At 46.4% G+C, this 21,806-nt stretch overlaps 2 protein-coding genes across 7 annotated transcripts in view; both read left to right on the forward strand.

Annotated features, from left to right (window-relative positions):
• Positions 1-8,848, forward strand: part of NAPA (NSF attachment protein alpha) — a 75,715-nt gene extending 66,867 nt beyond the window's left edge. The window contains exons 8-11 of the mRNA XM_077336513.1: positions 3,728-3,832; positions 5,776-5,844; positions 6,417-6,467; positions 7,173-8,848. Of these exons, the coding sequence (XP_077192628.1) occupies positions 3,728-3,832; positions 5,776-5,844; positions 6,417-6,467; positions 7,173-7,274 (327 nt within the window). The 3' untranslated portion in view covers positions 7,275-8,848. The remainder of the gene's footprint in view (positions 1-3,727; positions 3,833-5,775; positions 5,845-6,416; positions 6,468-7,172) is intronic.
• Positions 8,849-12,688: 3,840 nt separating this feature from the next.
• Positions 12,689-21,806, forward strand: part of KPTN (kaptin, actin binding protein) — a 62,853-nt gene continuing 53,735 nt past the window's right edge. Inside the window, exons 1-2 of one of the 6 annotated variants that reach the window (XM_077336519.1) lie at positions 12,689-13,511; positions 16,500-16,582. In XM_077336519.1, coding sequence (XP_077192634.1) covers positions 13,148-13,511; positions 16,500-16,582 — 447 coding nt within the window. In that variant the 5' untranslated portion in view covers positions 12,689-13,147. The remainder of the gene's footprint in view (positions 13,512-16,499; positions 16,583-21,806) is intronic. The other 5 variants (XM_077336516.1, XM_077336517.1, XM_077336518.1 and 2 more) reach the window with 5 other exon arrangements.

The raw sequence follows: 21,806 nt of genomic DNA on the forward strand, positions 1-21,806 counted from the left end.
TAGGAAGCCTACTGGCGGGACACAGCGTCCGTGACTAGGGATGTGAAATTTGGTTCAGTTTAGCCAAAATAAAAATCAATGCCGATTCAGGGTTTTGGGGGCATTCCCCAGTTTTGTGAAACTCTTGGTCTTCTTGACATCCCCGGAAGGGTTTCCCAAATGGGTGGGAGCTCTTTAATTTTGTATATATTTTTTTCAAAATGTGTTAACTGTTTATCAGGTGATATGGCCATATATGTTCATGTTTATGTGCTCCCTCCTCCCCATATGGCCAGTGATGGGCCTGGAGGGGGTGGGAAGGGGAGGGGCCTCAGGTAGGCATATCCACAGTTCTGCTTCCCTACCGTATGCACCTCCTCTGGTGTTTTTTGAAGTCTGAGAAATGTTTCAGGGGATTCTCAACAGTTAAGATAATTGAGAAAGGTAGCCCCTTCAAGGATCACTAACTTGTCATGGCGAAGGAGCTTGCTTAGCTCAGGGAAGCTATGAGCTATACCGTGCAGGGCCACCCAAGACGGACAGGTTATAGCTGATAGCTCTGACAAAAGGTGATCCACTGGAGGAGGAAATGGCAAACCACTCCAGTATCTTTGCCATGAAAACTCTATGGACAGATTCAAAAGGCAAAACGATATGACGCCAGAGGATAAGCCCCTCAGATCGGAAGGTGTCCAATATGCTACTAGCCAACGGCTAGTACGAGTGGCACCAGAATGAATGAAGCGACCAGGCCAAAGCCGAAAGAATGCTCAGTTGTGGATGGAACTGGAAGTGAAAAGACAGTCCGATGTTGTAAAGACTTTCATTCCATAGGAACCTGGAACATCAGATCCATGAATCAAGGCAAGCTGGACGTGGTCAAACAAGAGGTGACAAGACTGAACATTGACATTTTAGGAATCAGTAAACTAAAATGGACAGGAATGGGTGAATTTAATTCAGAAGACCATCAGGTATACTACTGTGGGCAAGAATCTTTTAGAAGAAATGGAGTAGCATTCATAATCAATAAAAGAGTAGGAAAAGCAGTATTGGGGTACAATTCCCCAAATGATCTAGAATCATAGAATCATAGAGTTGGAAGGGGTCATACAGGCCATCTAGTCCAACCCCCTGCTCAACGCAGGATCAGCCCTAAGTCCAAAGCAGTTTCAATCCAAGGCAAACCATTCAACATCACAGTAATCCAGGTCTATGCCCCAACCACTGTTGCTGAAGAGGATGAAGTTGACCAATTCTATGAAGCCCTACAACACCTAGAAGCAATGCCAAAAATGATGTGCTTATCATCATGGGGGATTGGAATGCTAAAGTAGGAAGCCAAAGATAACCGAGATAACAGGCAAGTTTGGCCTTGGAGTGCAAAATGAAGCAGGGCACAGTTTGGTAGAATTTTGTCAACAGAATACAATGTATTCCAGAATACAATGGTCATAGCAAACACTCTTTTCCAACAACCCAAGAGACGACTCTACACATGGACAACACCAGGCGGTCAACATAGAAATCAGATTGACTATGTCCTCTGCAGCCAAAGATGGAGAAGTTCTATACAGTCAGTAAAAACAAGACCAGGAGCTGATTGTGGTTCAGATAATCAGCTTCTTGTTGCAAAATGTAGGCTCAAATTGAAGAAAGTAGGTAAAAGCACTAGGCCACTTAGTTATGAACTAAATTATATCTCTGGCGAATATACAGTAGAGGTGACAAATAGATTTAAGGAATTAGATCTGATAGAGTGTCTGAAGAACTATGAATGGAGGTTTGAACATTGTACAAGAGGTAGCAACTAAAACCATTGTAAAGAAAAAGAAATGCAAGAAATCAAAATGGCTGTGTGAGGAAGCTTTACAAATAGCTAAGGAGAGAAGGGAAGTGAAAGGCAAGGGAGAAAGAGAAAGATATACCCAACTGAATGCTGAATTCCAGAGAATAGCTAGAAGAGATAAGAATGCCTTCTTAAATGAACATACAAATAAATAGAAGAAAACAGTAGAATAGGACCAGAGATTTCTTCAACAAAATTGGAGATATGAAGAGAACATTTCATGCAAAGATGGGTATGATAAAGGAACAAAATGGTAGGGACCTAACAGAAGCAGAAGAGATTAAAAATTGAGAAAGGTGTTTGGCAAGAGCCTAATGCTGGGAGCGATTGAGGGCAAAAGAAGAAGGGGATGACAGAGAATACGGTGGCTGGATGGAGTCACTGAAGCAGTCGGTGCGAGCTTAAATGGACTCCGGGGAATGGTAGAGGATAGGAAGGCCTGGAGGATCATTGTCCATGGGGTCGCCATGGGTTGGACACGACTTCGCACCTAACAACAGCAACAACAACAAAGCCCTAAATGGAACCACGATTCTCTCATTGATGCGAGGCCCATTTGTTGCCACTGAATCGGCTCCTCTTTTGATTTGGGTTTCCTGAATCAGTGCCCCCCTCCCCCCCATTCCAGCAATCCTTTTCGCTTCCCTCCCTTTGCAGGGAGCCCTGTCAGGATTAGATCAGTTCTCCAAACCCACCCAGAATAGTTTCAGGATTTAGGCCCATGTTTTAGTATCTAAGCCAGGGATTCTCAACCAGAGGTCAGCGGGAACTCTGAAGGGCGTCTGTGGGCTTTCCCTTCCTGCCTAGAGAACTGGCTGTTTCCATTGCTCCCCCCTCCCCAGGATGAGTGAACTTCTCATGGTTGTGGCACCTGGGAGGGCCTGGAGCCCACATGCCTCCATCTGCCTTAAACCACTCTCTCCCCTCACGCCTCCTCAAGCCTGCCTGTTAACAGGGGTGATGTCAATCCGGTTACATATCACTTCTGGAGGTATAACAGGGCGTGGCCAGCTGACATCATTTCCGGGGCTCCATGAAGCCTGAAAAATTATTCCATGGTCAGAGGGTTGAAAAAGGCTGGTCTAAGCGATGAATTTTGCCCATTTCTGCAGCCTTATTGTTAGACTCTGAAAGTTGGTTTAGCAGGTGATAATCTACAGACCAGGCTGAGTGGAGGAACTGTGTCTCAGTGGTTGAGCAGCTTCTTGGCATGCAGAAGTCCCAGGTTCAATCTCCAGTGGAAAGATCTGGCATTAGATTCCAGAGAGCTGCAGCCAGGCCAGAGACAATAGTGATTTTCTTGGACCAAGGGTTTGATTCCGTATAAGGCAGTTTCATGGGCTCATGTGAAAGGTAGCCATAAGCAGAGCTAATAGCCCTCCACTCAAGAAAATAAAAAAATGTGCAGTAACTTGAACAACCAGAGCTTCCCAAGGATGTGGGATTTCCCCCTAAATGTACCAGTTAGCTCTGCTGAAGGCAGCATGCTAAAACTGTGCTAAGATCAACCTACAACAGCCTTTTTTACCATTGAGAAACCCCAGAAACATTGCTTGGGCTTTGAGAAACTCCAGAAGTGGTACAGAATATGGTTGGGAAGCAGAACTGTGGACATGCCCACACAAGGGCTCTCTCCTTCCCACCCCCTCCAGGCCCACCAATGGCCATTTTGGGAGGGGGGGGGCAGGTTGACATGACCATATGTGGTCACGTCACCTGATAAATGGTTTTTTAAAATTAATATAAAATATTAACTCCCCCCCCCCCCCCGGGAAACCCTTCCAGGGCTCTCAAGGAACTCAAGGGTTTCACAAGATCCTAGTTGAGAAAGCCTGAACTGGAACCTGGGATGGGTTAAATATTTATCTCTTTTCCTCCCCCCCCTCCCCCGGTATCTAGGTAGGCACCAGCGCAATGGACAGCCCCCTCCTGAAGTACAGCGCCAAGGAGTACTTCTTCAAGGCTGCCCTCTGCCACTTCTGCATCGACATGCTCAACGCCAAGGTTTGGGCACCCATCTTGTCTTCCCAGAGAGAGAAAGTGTTGAGTTTCCTGCCCACATTTATCAAGAGTTATTATTTGCATTCTTGGAAGTCCACCTTTCTTGCCAGAACTCAAAGCAGATTATTTTATTTATGGAACACAGTTTAAGTCTGGCAGCACATTTAAAACAAACCAAGTTTGATTCTGGGTTGAAGCTTTTGTGTGCAAGCATGCTTCTTCAGAAAGTATCTGAAGGAAGTCTGCATGTCCACAGAAGTTTACACCCAGAGATAAATGTTGTTGGTCTTAAAGGTAGAGAAAGAAACGAATGGTGCAAAGGGAAAAGGATCATCAATGGTTGAATAACTCCTCTGCATTTCAAATATTATATGGAAGGGAATTGAAAAAGCATCTGAAAGTAAATCCTTCCTCTGATAACACTGAATGTAGAATGCATAAGGGTTATTCGGCCATTAATCATAGAATCGTAGAGTTGGAAGGGGCCATACAGGCCATCTAGTCCAACCCCCTGCTCAACGCAGGATCAGCCCAAAGCATCCTAAAGCATCCAAGAAGTGTGTATCCAACCTTGGCTTGAAGACTGCCAGTGAGGGGGAGCTCACCACCTCCTTAGGCAGCCTATTCCACTGCTGAACTACTCTAACTGTGAAAAATGTTTTCCTGATATCTAGCTTATATCGTTGTAAGGTAAAGGTAAAGGTATCCCCTGTGCAAGCACCGAGTCATGTCTGACCCTTGGGGTGACGCCCTCTAGTGTTTTCATGGCAGACTCAGTACGGGGTGGTTTGCCAGTGCCTTCCCCAGTCATTACCGTTTACCCCCCAGCAAGCTGGGTACTCATTTTACCGACCTCGGAAGGATAGAAGGCTGAGTCAACCTTGAGCTGGCTGCTGGGATTGAACTCTCAGCCTCATGGGCAGAGCTTTCAGATGGCTGCCTTACCACTCTGCGCCACAAGAGGCTCTATAATATCATTGTACTTGTAGTTTAAACCCATTACTGTGCGTCCTTTCCTCTGCAGCCAACAGAAACAGCATCCTGCCTTCCATTTCCTTTTGCACCATCTCTTTTCAGTGACAGGAAGCCAGTGTGGTGTAGTGATTAAGAGCCACAAGGAAGGACGGTATATAAATTAAAATGAAAAATAAATAAGATAAAGAGTGGCTGCTTCTAATCTGGCAAGGTGGCTGGCTGCTGGAGATGTTGGACTAGATTGACTGCAGGTCTGATTGAGCAGGACTCTTCTTTTCTTATGAAGATGTTCACCTCTGTGCCCTGTTACCAGATTCCCTGATGGGATGCTGCACTATAGGGTCTATGGGTCTGGTGCAGCAGGGCTCCTTGTGTTCTTATCAGGAATTAACCTTGGCCTCTGTGCCCTGTAGAGCGGTGGTCCCCAACCACCGGGCCGCGGCCCGGTGCCTGGCTGCGGCTCCCCACCCCAGTATGAAATTTCCAAGGCTGCAAGCAAATCGGCTGCAAAAGCGGCCGATTAGCTTGCGGCCTGGCAAGCTTCTTTTTGTGGGAGGGGGGGAGAGGGAAGCAGGGCCGTGCAAACGCGCATGCGCAGCAGCGCATGTGCGGCCGGGTGATCACCCTCCCCACCGCCGCCAGTCTGCAACCTTAAAAAGGTTACGGACCACTGCTGTAGAGATGGCCTGTGCATGAAACAAAATGCTGGACTAGGTGGACTGTGGGTCTGATTCAGCAGGGTTTTTCTTACATTGTTAAAGCCCTAAGTAAAGCAAAACAAAATGTGTGCAAGGTACTGTGATGTCATGAGTGTGGATTATGGGACCCCGTAGCATAGTGTGGGAAGGAGCAGTGACTGCCTTGGGATTGTTGACCTCTGAAGTGTGAGCCAGTTGTGCCACTAAACAGGTGAAGTGCCCCATAACTAACCTCTAGGTTTCTGTTCCCCCTCCCTTTCTTTTTGAAATCAGTTGGCTGTGCAGAAATATGAAGAAATGTTCCCAGCTTTCTCAGATTCCAGGGAGTGCAAACTGGTTAAAGTGAGTCCTTTCTCTTTCTCTCCTCTCCTGTCTCTCTTCCTCCCCTCTCTCTCCTCTCTTCTCACCCCCCCTCTCCCTCCCCGTATGCTCTCTCACACTCTCTCTCTTTCTCTCTTCCCTCCCTTCCCCTCTCTTGTCTTTTGCTCTGGCTAAATATTATTCTTCATCATATGACAGAGTTGAACACAGGAAGCATCTAAATTTGGGTCCAGCTTTTTGGGAAGAGATAGATAGCCCTTGGGAATAATGGATTGCACAAGGGAAGCTGGATTTTTTGCTTGGTGGCTGACAAACACCAGTTTCCTTAGTGGAGTGTCTGTAAACCAGCCTTACTGTCTGAAAGCCCCTGGTAGGAGTGGCCCCAGTGCATGCAGGCTGATGATGGGGAAGGGAGAGGTTATGCTGGGCCAGCCAGCCAGCTACAGGCAGCTGGAGAGCCAGGAACTTCTTTAAAGGGAAAAGAAATCTCTGATGAGCAGTCAGATCAGCCAGCAGTAAAGGAAATCTTGACTCTCTTTGTTACCTGGCATTTGAACTGGTCCATGAGGTGCTTTAATCTCTCATCTCAACAGAAATTGCTGGATGCTCACGAAGAACAGAACATCGACAGCTACACTGAATCGGTACGGCCTCAGCTCTAGTCACTGGGCAGCGGGCGGGAAATTAATATGAACCTGGGGTTTGTCAAGACGGGCCGACATCTCTGTTTGCGGTTGAGGTTGGCGTCTTCAGTAAAAGAAGCCTGCTTTGGAAGCAAGGAGACAGGGCAGGGGGAAGCCATCCCAAGAGAAACAGATGAGAGGACATGGTGCCATAAGGGGGCAGTGTGGGGGGAACCTGGTTCAGGAGGAACCATTTCTGATTTCCAAGTTAAACAGCTTTGAAGGTCTGGCTAAAGTGAGTCTCCTGTTTATGTCGCACTCTGATCAGTGATGGGTCTAAAGGTGGGACCTGGGGGTGAGAAAGGGAGGGGACCCGGGTGGGCGTGTCCACAGGTCTGCTTCCCAACCCTATTCTGTACAATAGGGGCACTTCTGGGGTTTCTCAAAGCCTAAAGAAGGTTTCAGGGATTTCTTCATTAGAATAACCCATTAGCCTTTAGAATCTCCAGGTGCAAACCAGCGACAATTCCTAGCAGTGCTGGCGACTCCAAGCTAGGATTTTGTTGAGAGCATGAACAAATGACCACAGAGGACAGCCCAGTTTGCTTGTAGTAGAAGAAACCAAAAGTCCTGAAAGCATGTACTGAATGTGGGAAATGTAATGTCCTCCTTTTGAAGGTGTAGCTTGGATTTTGGCGCATTGCTTTTTTTCCGTCTCTCTGTCAGGTCAAGGAGTATGACTCGATCTCTCGCCTGGACCAGTGGCTCACCACCATGCTGCTGCGCATTAAGAAAACCATACAGGGTGAAGAGGAGGACCTGCGTTAAAAGTGGACGTTCCCCATAATCCGCTGCTCCTTCTCTGAGGGGACTCTGACTGGATCAGCGGTGGGGGAGAGGGAGGGGGAGGGTCTTAGCTCCAGGAACTGGACTTCAACAGCCAATGGTTTATTTAATCCCTTTCTCATCGCCACCCCCCCTTCCCCTGCCACTGTCTCTTCATATGGCAGAAACAGAAACCAGGGAGTGATGCCTATGGACTGGCTCCAGCTAGAGAGAACTGCAAGCCCTGTAGTAAGAGGTTCTTCCCTTTTCATTGTATTGCTGCGCTCCCCCCCCCCTCTTTCTCTCTTTCTGAGCCAGCCTAGATTTCTTCCCTCCCCAGGCCTCTCTTCCCCGAACCAGCCTGGATTTCTTCCTAGGGGCTTAAAATAACTCTTCAGTTTAATATTTCCAGTCTCTCCAGCTGCGCCATCCAGTGGTGCCAACTTTCTTTTCCTCTTTGCCTAAGAAACCTGTCTGAAGAAACTCATCCCTGGGTCTTTATGGCAGGAGAGGCCAGGTCACCGTGGCTGCTGGGAATCTCCTTACACTCCCCTGACACCCACTCCCCAAACTTCAAAACTGCTCCCACTTCCTTCCCCGAAGCAGGTTTTCATATGGGGTGGCCGCCATCGCCTCTCCCTTCCTCGAGCTTCCATGTGTTATTCTCTCTCGGGGTGGGGAAGTTGCTCTCTGTTCCCGAGGTCAATGCTGAGCCCAGCCCTTTGCAGCTACAGCTTTCTGCCAGAGCCAGAAGGCTGTGCACCACCACCACCTTAATCTCACAAATAGGAGTGGAGATTTGCGAAATCACAGGAATTGAGGGTAACTTGCACCCTGTGCTGGCTTCCTTGGCTTCCTCTGGTTGACAGGGCAGCCTTGCTCCCAATGTGTGCTGGTCTAGACAGTTAATGCCACCATCTCAGCTCTTCCCCTTCTTTCATGCAATATGTAATGGCCCTGCATATTTGTAGCTAGTCCCTGGATTAAGCAAGATGTCAGTTCTCCTGCTTCCTGAGGGGCTAGGAGCAGACTAGCTCCCCAGGTAGTCAAAACCCTTCCTTGCTCCCCGCCCTGCATTTCTCCTCGCATCAGGCTTTCTAAAACAATATTCGTATTATGTAGCTGGGAGTGAAAAGGGGGTTGGAGCTTCAGGTTAATTCTCCCACTTCCAGAAATTCTCATTGCTTAACTTTTTATTCTCGGAAGCGGGGATGGGAGCGGGAGGTTTTCGGAAGTGCTCTGCATGCGTCTCGCCCCCTACCCACAAGTGATCATAGTGAACAACTTGCACACAGCAACAGAATTAATTTAGAGGGTGAGGAAAATAAAAACTTTGCATGGGTGGGACAAAGAAACCACAGTAACATCTTAACCGGTCGCCTCTCTCCAGGTCAGGTTCCCTCCGCTTTTCTGTGCTGAAATGACTTGCATGTCTTCAAAATGTACCGTGCTGTCTCTCGCACCCTTGGTGTTTGAGTACTAATTCTGGCCCCTCCCCTCCCATCACCCCACTGAGTTGTGGTTCCATTTCTGACTGTGATTATATATATGTCTATAAAAACAATTCTACGCTTGAATTTGGCTGTCTCTGCATGTGTTTAGTCTTCAGGTGGATGGAGGGCTGCTCTGGGTTTCCTCTGCTTCTGAGCTGATCCCAGTCTTCAATATTTCACCCTGACAATGTAGCCATAAGCAACTTGGTATCGTGGTTAAAGAGCAGTGGCTGCCAATTGGGAGAGCCAGGTTTGATTCCTGCGCCTCCACACACAGCCAGCTGAGAAACGTTGGGCTAATCACAATTCTCTTATGGCTGTTCTTGCTGAGCAGTTCTGTTAGTTGACTCAGCCCTTTCTCTTTCTCTTCCTCGCCCCACAACACACACCCTGTGAGGTAGGCAGGGCTGAGAGCTCCTAAGAGAACTGATCAGTACAAGGTTGCCCAGCTGACTCCATGCAGAGGAGGAGGACTGGGGAATCCAGCCCAGGTCTCCAGATAGAGGTTGCTGCTCCTAACTCCAATGCCAAGCCAACTCTCAGAAGCAATTCCTTGCAATAATGTTTATTGTTCCCAAATGTGTTATCCCGGTATGCTTTGCTTAAACCTGCGGGTGAATTTTGGGCTGCGAGCTCAAGTGTCATCCTGGCAGGATTGTGCCTCCCTCTTAAAGAGGGGTTTAAACCTTTTGAAAGCAAGCTGTGCCCCTCATGGGCTCAAAGGGTTTAGCAGTTTGCTGGGATTCTGTTTGCGTAGAGCTGCATATTCATGTCACTGTAAAGTGAGTGTGGATACACTTCTGGGTAGTGTGTGTGTGAACAAGATCTCAGGTTAGGGTTGGACTGTAAGTGAAATATGCATCTGAGTTAAGCAGTGGAATTAGCTGCCTCCCCCTCACCGGCATGGTCCAGCAGCAGCAGGACAAACACTCATCCAGGCTGCTTTGGGCTGGACTAGCTGGCCTTGATGGCTCCTGCCAACTCTGTGATTTGACAGGTTCACAAGCGATGCTTTAAAAATCTTCTTAACCATTTTGTATGCTATAGCCAACCACCAATCCCCCTCCAAATCATGAAATGGCACTGTTTTCTCTGCAAGGGAGGGGGTGCTGCTAAACTAGCCCATGCCCTGTACTGGAGCCTTTTAGATTTTTTTGATCTTTTGTAGGTGTTCTCTTTTGAAGCAGCTGCCCACTGGGGATAAAGACAGTGAAGGGAGATAAGGATGAAATGTCGGTCTTGGCCGTTTTCAGAACTATTTTAAGATCTGCTTTTAATTTGTAAAGTCAAGGGCAGCAAAGCTGAAGCAGGGCCCTCGGCTTTGAGGAAGAAAAGGAGGCAGGCACCCGTTTCTCCAGGATCTCTGAAATTCCCTGTGAAATTGTGTGGTAACAGTGGCTTTACGTGTCCTGTCACTGCCGTGCTTCACGCCAGCCTGGGGTATTAACTGAAGTGCATGTTAAATCTGTAAGACATCAAGAACTGTGGGGCAAAGGATACCAAAGACTACGCCTAAAGGGGGGGGGCAGTCTAAGCATTTTACAGGGCAGAGTTCACTTGAAACCAGGTCCCAAAGGAGGTGTGGTACAAATGACAAAAGTGAAAGTGCCAAAATGCAACAGGTAAAATATGATGCTTATATGAAAAGCACAAAAGTGAATAAGCAGAAATGCTTCATTATGGAGAACAGATCAGTTGTTCTTGCTCTTGTTGGCAGGGCATTGAAGACCTACGAGAAAGTGCCCTCCTGTGGCCACCAGATGTTTGTGTTGTATGTAGCCGATGAATAAATCAGAGTTGATGTATTTTGAAAAGCAAAAAAGGACGTTTCCTGCCTGCTTCAAGTGTATGACAAATCACCCGTATGACAAATCTCATTTTAAATGTCCCTCTTATAAGCTGTAATCATTGCTACTAACTAGGAATATTCTTAACACTCCAACCCAAAAACAGGGCTTTCCCCAACTCCTTTTAAAGAGCTCCAAAGAGGACAAACACCAAAAACAAAAAAGGACATCTGGTAAACCTGAAATAAATTTGATAAATAGGGTTGCCAACTGTGGTTTGGGAAATTCCTGGAGAGCTGGAGTAGACCCTGGGGAAGATAGAATTTGGGGAGGAAGCTGTAGGGTTTTGATGCCTCTCTAGGACTCCCATTCGCCGTAGCCCCTATAGTGCAGGGGTCGCCAACTCCTGGGCCGCGAAAACCTCGGTAGTGGGCTGGGGGGAGGGAAGCGGCCCCCCCTACGCAGCGTGGTGCTTGCTGTGCCGGGAGCGATCAGCCGACAAAGCGGCTGATTCACTCAAGCGTAGTGAGCGCTGTGCTGCGGGGGTGGGGGGAAAGCACAAACACCCAGGCACGGCAACTCCGCTATAGTGTACCCTACAGTCTCCCTAGAGCCTCTTGTGGCGCAGGGTGGGAAGGCAGCCGACATGCTCTGCCCATGAGGCTGGGAGTTTGATCCCAGCAGCCAGCTCAAGGTTGACTCAGCCTTCCATCCTTCTGGAGTTGGTAAAATGAGTACCCAGCTTGCTGGGGGCGTAAAATGGTAATGACTGGGGAAGGCACTGGCAAACCACCCCGTATTGAGTCTGCCATGAAAACGCTGGAGGGCGTCACCCCAAGGGTCAGACATGACTCGGTGCTTGCACATTGGATACCTTTACTTTACAGTTTCCCTAATCTGCCATTTCCTCCAATTGACTTAATCTCTGTAATGTGTACTTCTAGGAATTCTCCCAGCCCCACCTGGAAGTTGGCGAGCCAAACCAAGTTAGAGTCCAGGGGCACTTTTGAGACCAACAAAAGTTTATTCAGAATATAAGCTTTCATGTGCATTTACACTTTGTCAGATACAGCAAAACAATAATCCTCAACCTCTACTTATGTGTAATGATTGAAGACGTCTGATTTCACTGGATCTAAGCATGAGTCCAGGGGCATCTTTAAGATAAGGTGACCAGATTTTAACATTGGTAAAGTGGGAGACCATTGACGGGGGGGGGGGGGGGGTCTTGATTAAAAATTTGGTCTATATGGAGCAACAAAAAGTTGCATAGAACGCATAGAATGCAATATATATATATATATATATATATATATATATATATATATATATATATATATATATATATATATATATATATATATATATATATATATATATATATATATATATTTTTTTTTTTTAATGTCAACATAAGTACAATTTGCCAGGTACCCCCAGAGGTCCCTCCAAAAGTGGGACAATCTGGTCACCTTACTTTAAGACCAACTGAGTTTATTTCTGGGAATAAGCATGCACATGAAAGCTCACACCTTGAATAAAACTTAGTTGGTCTTTGAGATAGCTCTGGACTCAAACTTTTGTTCTGCTGCTTCAACACCTGTATCTAAAGAAGAGTGCATGCACATGAAAACATGTACTTTCCCTTACATTATGTTGGTCTTAAAGGTGTCCCAGGACTCCAGCGTGGTTCTGCCCCTTCTGATCAACAGAGCCACCTACCTGAATCTTGTTGCACAGTGATCGCCTGATGCTAATAAATGTTATACAGAAACAAAAGAGGATGGATTCCAATAGGTAGCTGTGTTGGTATGAAGTAGCCCATGAAAATTAGAGTTCAATAGCACCTTTAAGAAGAGCCTCTTGGTGCGCAGAGTGGTAAGGCACTGGCAAACCACCCGTATTGAGTCTGCCATGAAAACGCTAGAGGGCGTCGCCCCAAGGGTCAGACGTGACTCGGTGCTTGCACAGGGGGTACCTTTACCTTTTAGCACCTTTAAGACCAACAAAGATTGATTCAAGGTGTGCTATTAAAGGTGCTATTGGACTAATTTTGTTGTACAAGAAGATGGGTTGGGTTGCCAGCTCTAGGCTAGGAAATACCTGGAGACTGGGGGTTGGGATGGGTGGAATTTGAGGTAGGCAGGGAGCTTAATGGGGTATAATGATATAGAGTCAACCCTCCAAAGCAGCAATTTCCTCCAGTGTAACTGACCTCTCGCCAGCAAGTGAACTATAATTTCAGGGGATCCCCAGGTCCTACCTGGAGGTTGGCATCCCTACTGACAGGAAGTACTACATTGAAAACCCATGAAAAGAAACGGAAGGAATAAGTGGGCATGCAAAGGATGGTTCGGCCTCCTGAAGGATGACGCGCTTCCGCCAGGACTGGCACGTCGGACTCGCCCTCTGTTCCGACACGGCCCAGAATCCAAAAAGCAGGGAAGCCTGAGCGGCCGTTTTGAAAACGGGCGGAAGGGAAGAAAGGCGTTCCCCCAGAGTTTTCCGCGACGCTAGTGATGTCACCGCAGCGCCGCATCCTTGAAAGGTCCCCGTTGCCTCGGCTTTGGCTGGGAGGCTGCCCTGCTGTGCCGGCATGGTGTCCCCCGCGGGCTGCCCGTTCCTCGAGGACAGCTTCACCCGTTTCTCCTCTCAGAGCAACATTTACGGGCTGGCTGCCTTGCCGGGGGCGGCGCGGGGCGGCGGGCGAGGCCAGGAGGGAGCGTGTGGCGCGGCGGGTCTGGGGCCAGAGGAGGGGGCGGGCCTGGAGGGTAGAGTGCCCGCGGAGGTCCCCAAAGGCGTTCCTGAGGGGGCGCCATGGGGCCCGGAGGGCGCCGGGGACAGGCGGGGGGGGCTGCTGGCCGCCACCCTGAAGGGGAAGGTGATCTACTTCCGATACCAGGACCTGCGACAGAAGCTGCGCCCCGTGGCCCGGGAGCTCCAGTTCACCTACATCCCAGGTGGGGAGCGGGAGCGGGAGCGGGAGGGGGAGGGGGAGCGGGTGCACCTGGCTCTACTCCCGCATCCAGAGGTGGCTGGGGACCTCCTGGAATGGCACCTGATTTCCAGACTGTAGAGATCAGAGTCCCTAGAGAAAACGGCAGCTTTGCAGGCAGGTCTTCTTCACACTGCACCCCCGCCCTCCCAATCCTTTCCTAACCCAGAGATAGGAACCCTAGGGTGAAGCTGAGATTGCAGCAAGACCGCAGGAACTGCACCCCTTTCTTTCAGGAACAAGCTTGTTCTGTTGCTCTGTAAGGTAGACTGCTCTGTAAGGTAGACTGGTATCATTAGCCTTGCTAGTGGACCTTCTGATGGTCCCTGGGTTTTGACACAGTTTTGGACTGGATGGGCCACTGACCTGGCCAAACAGGGCTTCCCTTTTGTCTGGGACAGTGATGCTCTGTATTCTTCAGCCTGGAGAAAAGGAGGTTGAGAGGGGACATGATAGCCCTCTTTAAGTATTTGAAAGGTTGTCATTTGGAGGAGGGCAGGATGCTGTTTCTGTTGGCTGCAGAGGAGAGGACACGCAGTAAGGGGTTTAAACTTCAAGTACGATATAGGCTAGATATCAGGAAAAAGTTTTTCACAGTTAGAGTAGTTCAGCAGTGGAATAGGCTGTCTAAGGTGGTGGTGAGCTCCCCCTCACTGGCAGTCTTCAAGCAAAGGTTGGATACACACTTTTCTTGGATGCTTTAGGATGCTCTGGGCTGATCCTGCGTTGAGCAGTGGGTTGGACTAGATGGCCTGTATGGCCCCTTCCAACTCTATGATTCTATGATTCTGTGCTTGGGGAGCAACATTGGAGGACTTCTGTAGTTCTGGCCCCACTGATGGACCTCCTGATGGCCCCTGGGTTTTGGCCACTGTGTGACACAGAATGTTGGACTGGAGGGGCTATTGTTCTGACTCAATATGGCTTCTCTTAAGTTCTTATGTTTGGGGCAGTGATAGTCTGTATTGTTGAGGGGGCAAAACTGGGAGATATAACTGGGAGACTTTATTGCACCAGGCCATAGACCATCGCAAGATCAGATAACAATAAAATTGTTCAAAACAAACACTGATTATCACTTAACCGGAATAAAAATTACACTTAACCCATACATTCTGCTCATTAGCCCACAGTATTTGCCACAAGGCCAGCTTGAATCTTTCTTGCGGCCAAAACAAAGGTGGCGACCCTTTGTGTCACAAATTTGAAAGCAAATATCTGAAGAAAATGACCCTGGAATAATTTTATTTAGAAATGTCTTCCTTGGATCTGTGTAAAGTGGCCATTCCAATAGACAGTGTGGCAGATCTTCAACTACTGGGTTCACACAGATACATAGACATTGTAAAAGAGGAATTTGAGCATATCTCCCAGTCAAAACAGAAGAAGGCATTGACTGAAATCTCAAGGCTGAAAACGCTACCCTTAGCTTGCTCACATTTATATTATCCAGATACAGGACTCTGTTGTGATCTTTTTTAACCACGGAGCACACCTGGACTGCACAATTAAATTTTTGCATCCTAGAGGAAAACCCACTTAGGTCTTTATTATTTCCTAATTCAGCTAATAATCATCTGGGACAGTGTAATGTGAAATAATACTATCTTCGAAGGCAGAAAGTGGCCCTTTAGCTTCTATGACAGAGTTGAAGCACTGATGGCTACAAGAGTTTATAGTAGACAGTATATTTTTCTTCTACCATTTTAGCAGGGCTAGATGAGCGCGAGCTCTAAAAGAAGAGCTAAGACACCTCTCATGAAGGTGTTCTGCATGGATTCTAAGCCACTGAGTGCTTGCTCCTTCCTGCCCCAAGATTCGATGCCATACAGTAAGCTGGGGATCATTTTAGAGGTGTCCCCCTTTGTGTGGTAAAATCTCATGATTGCCCCCAAGGTCTTTGCTGCTGAAGCTTTTAGGGATGCTATGTGGGCATTCCATGACAGGGTCTCAGAGAATGTCTTACCTAAGTACTTAAATGATTTGCATTGCTCAGTTTGGGTGCCCTGTATGTTCCAAGTTGATCTTTTTGGTTTGGCAAGAGTGGGAGGGCTTCAGGAGTTCTAGCCCCACTTCCGATGGCCCCTGGGTTTTGGCTACTGTTTAGCACTGGATGGGCCTCTGGCCTGAGCTAACATGGCTGCTCTGATGTTCTTACTATCCTCCTGTTGCTGATAGATGAGAAAAAGCTGCCGTTTACTTATATTCAGCTAGTGATACCCGTAATAGAATATCAAGAGAGGTTGTGAGTAGTGTAATGTTAAAAGTGGCGGCTTCTAATCTGGAAAGCCGGGTTTAATTTCCCTTTCCTCCTCCATATACAGCCAGCTGAGTGACCTTGGGCAGTCCCAGTTCTCTCAGAGCTCTCTTAGCCCCACCAACTCCACAGGGTGTATGTTGGGGGTAGAAGAAGGGAAGATGATTGTCAGCCACTTTGAGACTCTTTAAGGTAGAGAAAATAGGATTATAAAAAACAGCTCTTCTTTTTCTTTTAGCTGCTGTGTCATGTTTGAGGCAAGCAATCTTCTATTTTATATATTTTGCCTTTGGTTCTCTATGTATACATAAATGTGGCCTCTCTGACATCTTCCTTTGGGTCACCTAGAACACAGTTGTCCAAGGAATCCAATCACATGGTTACACAGGACTGATGGGGGGAGGGGGAATGAGAGGTGCTCATATCCGGATTCCCTGGGGAGTGCTCATGTTTGCAGGCATTCCTCATTTGCACCCACACTTTGGGGTCTTCAGCATATGCCTGATGTTCCTATAGGCCTAACAATGTCAAAGAGGAACTGAACACACCTGCAAAAGGCAAGAATTGTAGCAGGCAGCTCTGCTTTTGGTTTTTTTCTTATATTTGCTTGGCAATTCTTTTTTATTGGTGACAGTGCATCTCGAAACCTTCTGCCTTTGTATGGCTTGCAATTTAAAATATCTTTTCCCTTTCCAGTTGATGCGGAGATTGTGTCCATTGACACATTCAACAAGTCCCCTCCCAAACAGGGCCTGGTCGTGGGGATCACCTTCATTAAGGTACGCAGCTCTTGATTTCTGCCTGGAAATATAGAACTGGGTTGATAGAATATAGTTACCAGAGTCTCCATTTATTGGTGTCAGTCCACTTTTGGACTGTTTTTTAAAAAAAGTTATGAAAATGTCCTCTTTGGGGGTTGGAAGGTTAGGAATAATTCCTAGTTAATAATAATTATCACAGTTTAAATAGTAGGTAGATCAAGATGGGTCACCATGTTAGTGTTGTCTACAGCAGGTGAAAAGAGCCAGAGTCGGGAGCACCTGAAAGGCTAACAAAATTGGTAGCAGGGGAGGAGCTTGCAGGAATAACCATTCACTTCTTCAAGATGGGTGGCCGTGTTAGTCTGTCTGCAGCAGGAGAAAAGAGTCCAGGAGAACCTGAAAGATTAGCATAGAAGCTTTAGGGAGTCACCTCAGTGATCCACAAGAGCTCCACACCCTGCCATAAATTTTCAATAAAATCAGAGTCCAGTAGCATCTTTAGAAGAAGAAGAAGAAGAAGAGTTGGTTTTTATATGCTGCCTCTGAAGGAGGGTCAAAGCGGCTTACAGTCGCCTTCCCTTTCCTCTCCCCACAACAGACGCATTGTGAAGTAGGTGAGGCTGAGAGAGCCCTGATATGACTGCTTGGTCAGGACAGTTTTATCAGTGCCGTGGCGAGCCCAAGGTCACCCAGCTGGCTGCATGTGGGGGAGTGCAGAATCGAACCTGGCATGCCAGATTAGAAGTCTGCACTCCTAACTACTACACCAAACTGGCTCCTGAAGACGAACAAAGATTTATTCAGGGTGTGAGCTTTGGAGTGCAAGCACTCTTTGTCAGACTATGATATTCTTACATGACAGAATCATAGAATCATAGAATCATGGAGTTGGAAGGGATCTCATGGGACATCTAGTCCAACCCCCTGCACTATGCAGGACACTCACATCCCAATCTCTCATCTACTGTAACCTGCCACCCCTTTGCCTTCACAGAATCAGCCTCTCCGTCAGATGGCAATCTAGCTTCTGTTTAAAAATTTCCAAAGATGGAGAACCCACCACCTCCCGAGGAAGCCTGTTCCACCGAGAAACCACTCTAACTGTCAGGAACTTCTTCTGAATGTTTAGATGGAATTTCTTTTGAATTAATTACATCCCATTCATTCTGGTCTGTCCCTCTAGGGCAAGAGAGAACAATTCTGCTCCATCCTCCACATGGCACACTTTTAAATACTTGAAAATCGTTATCAGATCCCCTCTCAGTCTCCTCTCTAGGCTAAACAGACCAAGCTCCCCCAACCTTTCTTCATATGTCTTGGTCTCCAAACCCCTCACCATCTTTCTTGCCCTTCTCTGGACATGTTCCAGTTTGTCAACATCTCTCTTCAACTGGGGTGACCAAAACTGAACACAGTACTCCCAAGTGAGGCCAAACCAGAGGAGAGTAAAGCAGTACCATCACCTCTTGTGATCTGGACAGCCCAAAATCCCATTTGCCTTTTTTAGCCACTGAGTCACACTGCTGACTCATGTTCTATGTATGGTCTACTAAGACTCCTAGATCCTTTTCGCACATAATACTGCCAAGACAAGTCTCCCCCATCTTATGTTGGTGTATTTGGTTTTTCCTACCTAAATGCAGAACTTTACATTTGTCCCTATTGAACATTTTATTCAGTTTAGTCCACTTCTCGAGCCTATCAAGATCATCCTGTATTCTGTTGTGTCTTCAGTTGTGTTTGCTGCCCCTCCCAGTTTAGTATCATCTGCAAATTTAATAAGTATCCCCTCTAATCCCTCATCCAAATCATTTATAAATATGTCGAACAACACAGGCCCCAGGACAGATCCCTGGGGCACTCCACTTGTCTCTCTTCTCCAAGAAGATGCTGAACCATTAACAAGTACCCTCTGGGTACGATTAGTCAACCAGTTATTCATCCACCTGACAGAATTAGAATCCATACCGCATTTTACCAACTTGTGAACAAGAATATTATGTGGAACCTTATCAAAAGCTTTACTGAAATCCAGATAAACTATGTCCACGGCATTCCCCTGATCCAGCAAGGTAGTCACTTTATCGAAAAAAGAGATAGGGTTGGTCTGACATGACTTGTTCTTGCGAAACCCATGCTGAGTCTTAGAAATCACACCTCTCTGTTCCAGCTGCTCAAGGACCGAGTGTTTGATTATTTGTTCCAAAATTTTGCCAGCTACAGATGTCAAGCTGACTAGTTGATAATTACCCGGATCCTCCTTTTCCCCTTTCTTGAAGATGGGGACAACTTTTGCCTGCCTCCAATCATCTGGCACCTCACCTGTTTTCCAAGAAGTGTTAAAAAGAATGGACAGAGGTTCAGAGATGACATCTGCAAGTTCTTTTAGTACCCTTGGATGCAGTTCATCTGGCCCAGAAAACTTTGAGTCATTTAAAAAAACTAGGTGTTTGTGGACTGTTCCAACAGTGATCCTAGGCCACCATTTCTGTCCCCCGTGTTGTGTTACGTTTCTGCCACATTGATCAGTATTTTCTTCACAAGAGAAGATTGAGGAGAAATAGGAGTTAAGCAGTTCAGCCCTCTCTTCATCATCTGTTATAATTTCACTTTCTTGTTCTCGCAGTGGTCCTATGGTGTCCCTATTCTTTTTCTTGCTTGAAATATAACTAAAGAAACCTTTTTTGTTACGTTTAGCATTTCTTGCTAGCCTAAGCTCATATTGAGCTTTACCTTTTCTCACCCCCCCCTACAATTATGGGTTATTTGTTATACTCATCCTTGGTAATAAGGCCTTCCTTCCATTTTCTAAATGACTCTTTTTTATTCCTTAAATGTTTTGACAACTGCTTATGGAGCCAGCTTGGCTTCCTTAGGCTCCATCCATCCTTTCTTCTCAAGGGAATTGTTTGTGATTGAGCCTTCAGTATTTCACTTTTAAGAAACTCCCAGCCCTCTTGGTCTCCCATCTCTTTAAGTCTTTCTGACCACAGGATTCTACACAACATACCTTTAAGTCTGTGAAAATCAGCTTTCCTGAAGTCCAGTCTATACGTATGACTACATAAAGGCTTTCTCTTTCCCATAATTGAAAATTCCAAAGGCACATGGTCACTGCTACCAAGTGTACCCACTATTTCCACCTCATCTACCAGTTGTTCCCTGTTGAGAATCAAGTCTAAAATAGCAGAGCCCCTGGTTCCCCTCTCTACTTTCTGGGAAATGAAGCTGTCAGCAAGACAAGTTAAGAATTTAACGGAGTTTGCATTTTTAGCAGAGTTGGTCTTCCAACAGATATCTGGGTAATTGAAGTCACCCATGAGCACTGTTTCCCCCTTTTTGAAAATTTTTGTAATTTGGTCTAGCAGTATCTCATTCAAGTCCTCTGACTGGCTCGTTGGTCTATAGCAGACACCCAAAATAATACCACTCTCATTTCCTACTCTTTTTATATTTACCCAAATACAAACTGAAATTTCATGCTCGGGTACCTGTATTTCTTCACAAGTATAAAGATTCCTAACATATATTGCTACACCCCCCCCCCTTCTTTTTTTGTCTGTCCCTTTTGAATAGATTGTACCCCTCAATTTTAGTATTCCAATTGTGAGTGTCCTACTCAGTTTCTGTGATTCCTATTAGGTCATAGCCCCCTTCCTCTATTACGACTACTAGTTCCTCTTGCTTGTTTCCCATACTCTGTGCATTGGTGTAGAGACATCGTAGTCCATCCTTTGTGTGCCTCATGGTTTTGGTTTTTGATCTTCTTTGTAAGCTAGTAGTTCCCTGCTTATGTAACATTCCCTGTAGATTTGAGATCTTCTCGTGTTCAGATCTTGCCATCACACCAAGTTCTGAATTTATGTCTCGCTCTCCCTTTTGTCTAGTTTAAAGCCCTCTTCGCCAGGTGTGCAAAGGTTCTCCCAAAAATACTTTTTCCGTCTCTTGTGAGGTGCACGCCATCTCCTGATAATAGCCCCTCATATTGACATCGTTAACCATGATCCATCGTTGAAGGGGAATATATCGTGTAAGAAGATCATAGTTTGAGGAAGAGTGCTTGCTCTTGAAAGCTCACGCTCTGAATAAATCTTTGTTGGTATTAAAGGTGCTACTGGACTCTGATTTTATTGTGCTACTTCTGACCAACACAGCTACCCATTTGAAACTGCCATAAATGTTGTTAGTCTTGAAGGTGTTTGTGGACTCTGGGTCTTTTCTTCAGCTACAAGCAGTCTAACAGGGCAACCAATCTTGAAGTGAGCACTGCCATCAATTTGGTTAGTCTCTATAAGGTGCTACTGGAATCTTGCTGTTTTCTATTGCTGCAGGCAGACTAACACATGAAGAAGTCACGTCTTGACTAACACATGAAGAAGTTCACGTCTTGAAGAAGTGAATCTTTATGGTGCTACCAAATCTCATTTGAAATATTCCTACTATTTGAAGAATGATAACTTGTCATAACTATCAATTGTTTGACGGAATTAGTGGGAAATATGTCCTCTCTTTTGCTTTTCAAAATATGGTAACCCTAAACTGAATTTCTATCCAGTCACCCCCTAGAGACCAATAAAGTTTGGGGAGGCTCCCTTATTGAATCTGGCCAAGAAAGCTTTAACTCTTGAAAACCTGTCTGTCAAAAATCTTGTCTCTAAGGGGCTATTGGACTTGGCTCTATTTGCCTGCAAAAATAAAATTTTCCCAGTAAAGTTAATGACTTTCCATGGTTAGGTTATTTAAAAATAAATTTGCTCAAGAATAGCCTCTTTTTCCTAGATTGATGTTTATGTATGCTTTGACACTTACTTACTCCACTGAGGTCTCTCTCTGCTCCAAATCCACCCACTTCCAGTTTCACCCCCAAAGTCCCCACTCAGAGCTGGCAACCCTACACTTCCGTGTTTTCTTGGAAGTAAGCCTTGCTGGAAAAGAAGGTGCAGCTGGGGCCAACCTAGACACTGTGGATGCTGGCACACCCACAGATGGTTGTGTGGGTCAGACACGTTAGTGAGTGAGTTAGAAGAAGAGTTGGTTCTTATATGTCGCTTTTCTCTACCCGAAGGAGCCTCAAAGCAGCTTACAGTCGCCATCCCTTCCTCTCCCCACAACAGACACCCTGTGAAGGAGGTGAGGCCGAGAGAGCCTTGATATTACTGAAGAAAAAGAGTTGGTTCTTATATGCCGCTTTTTTCTACCTGATGGAGTCTCAAAGCAGCTTACATTCATTTGCCTTCCCTTT

Source organism: Paroedura picta, chromosome 5, assembly GCF_049243985.1.
Source record: "Paroedura picta isolate Pp20150507F chromosome 5, Ppicta_v3.0, whole genome shotgun sequence".
NCBI classification, from domain to species: Eukaryota; Metazoa; Chordata; class Lepidosauria; order Squamata; family Gekkonidae; genus Paroedura; species Paroedura picta.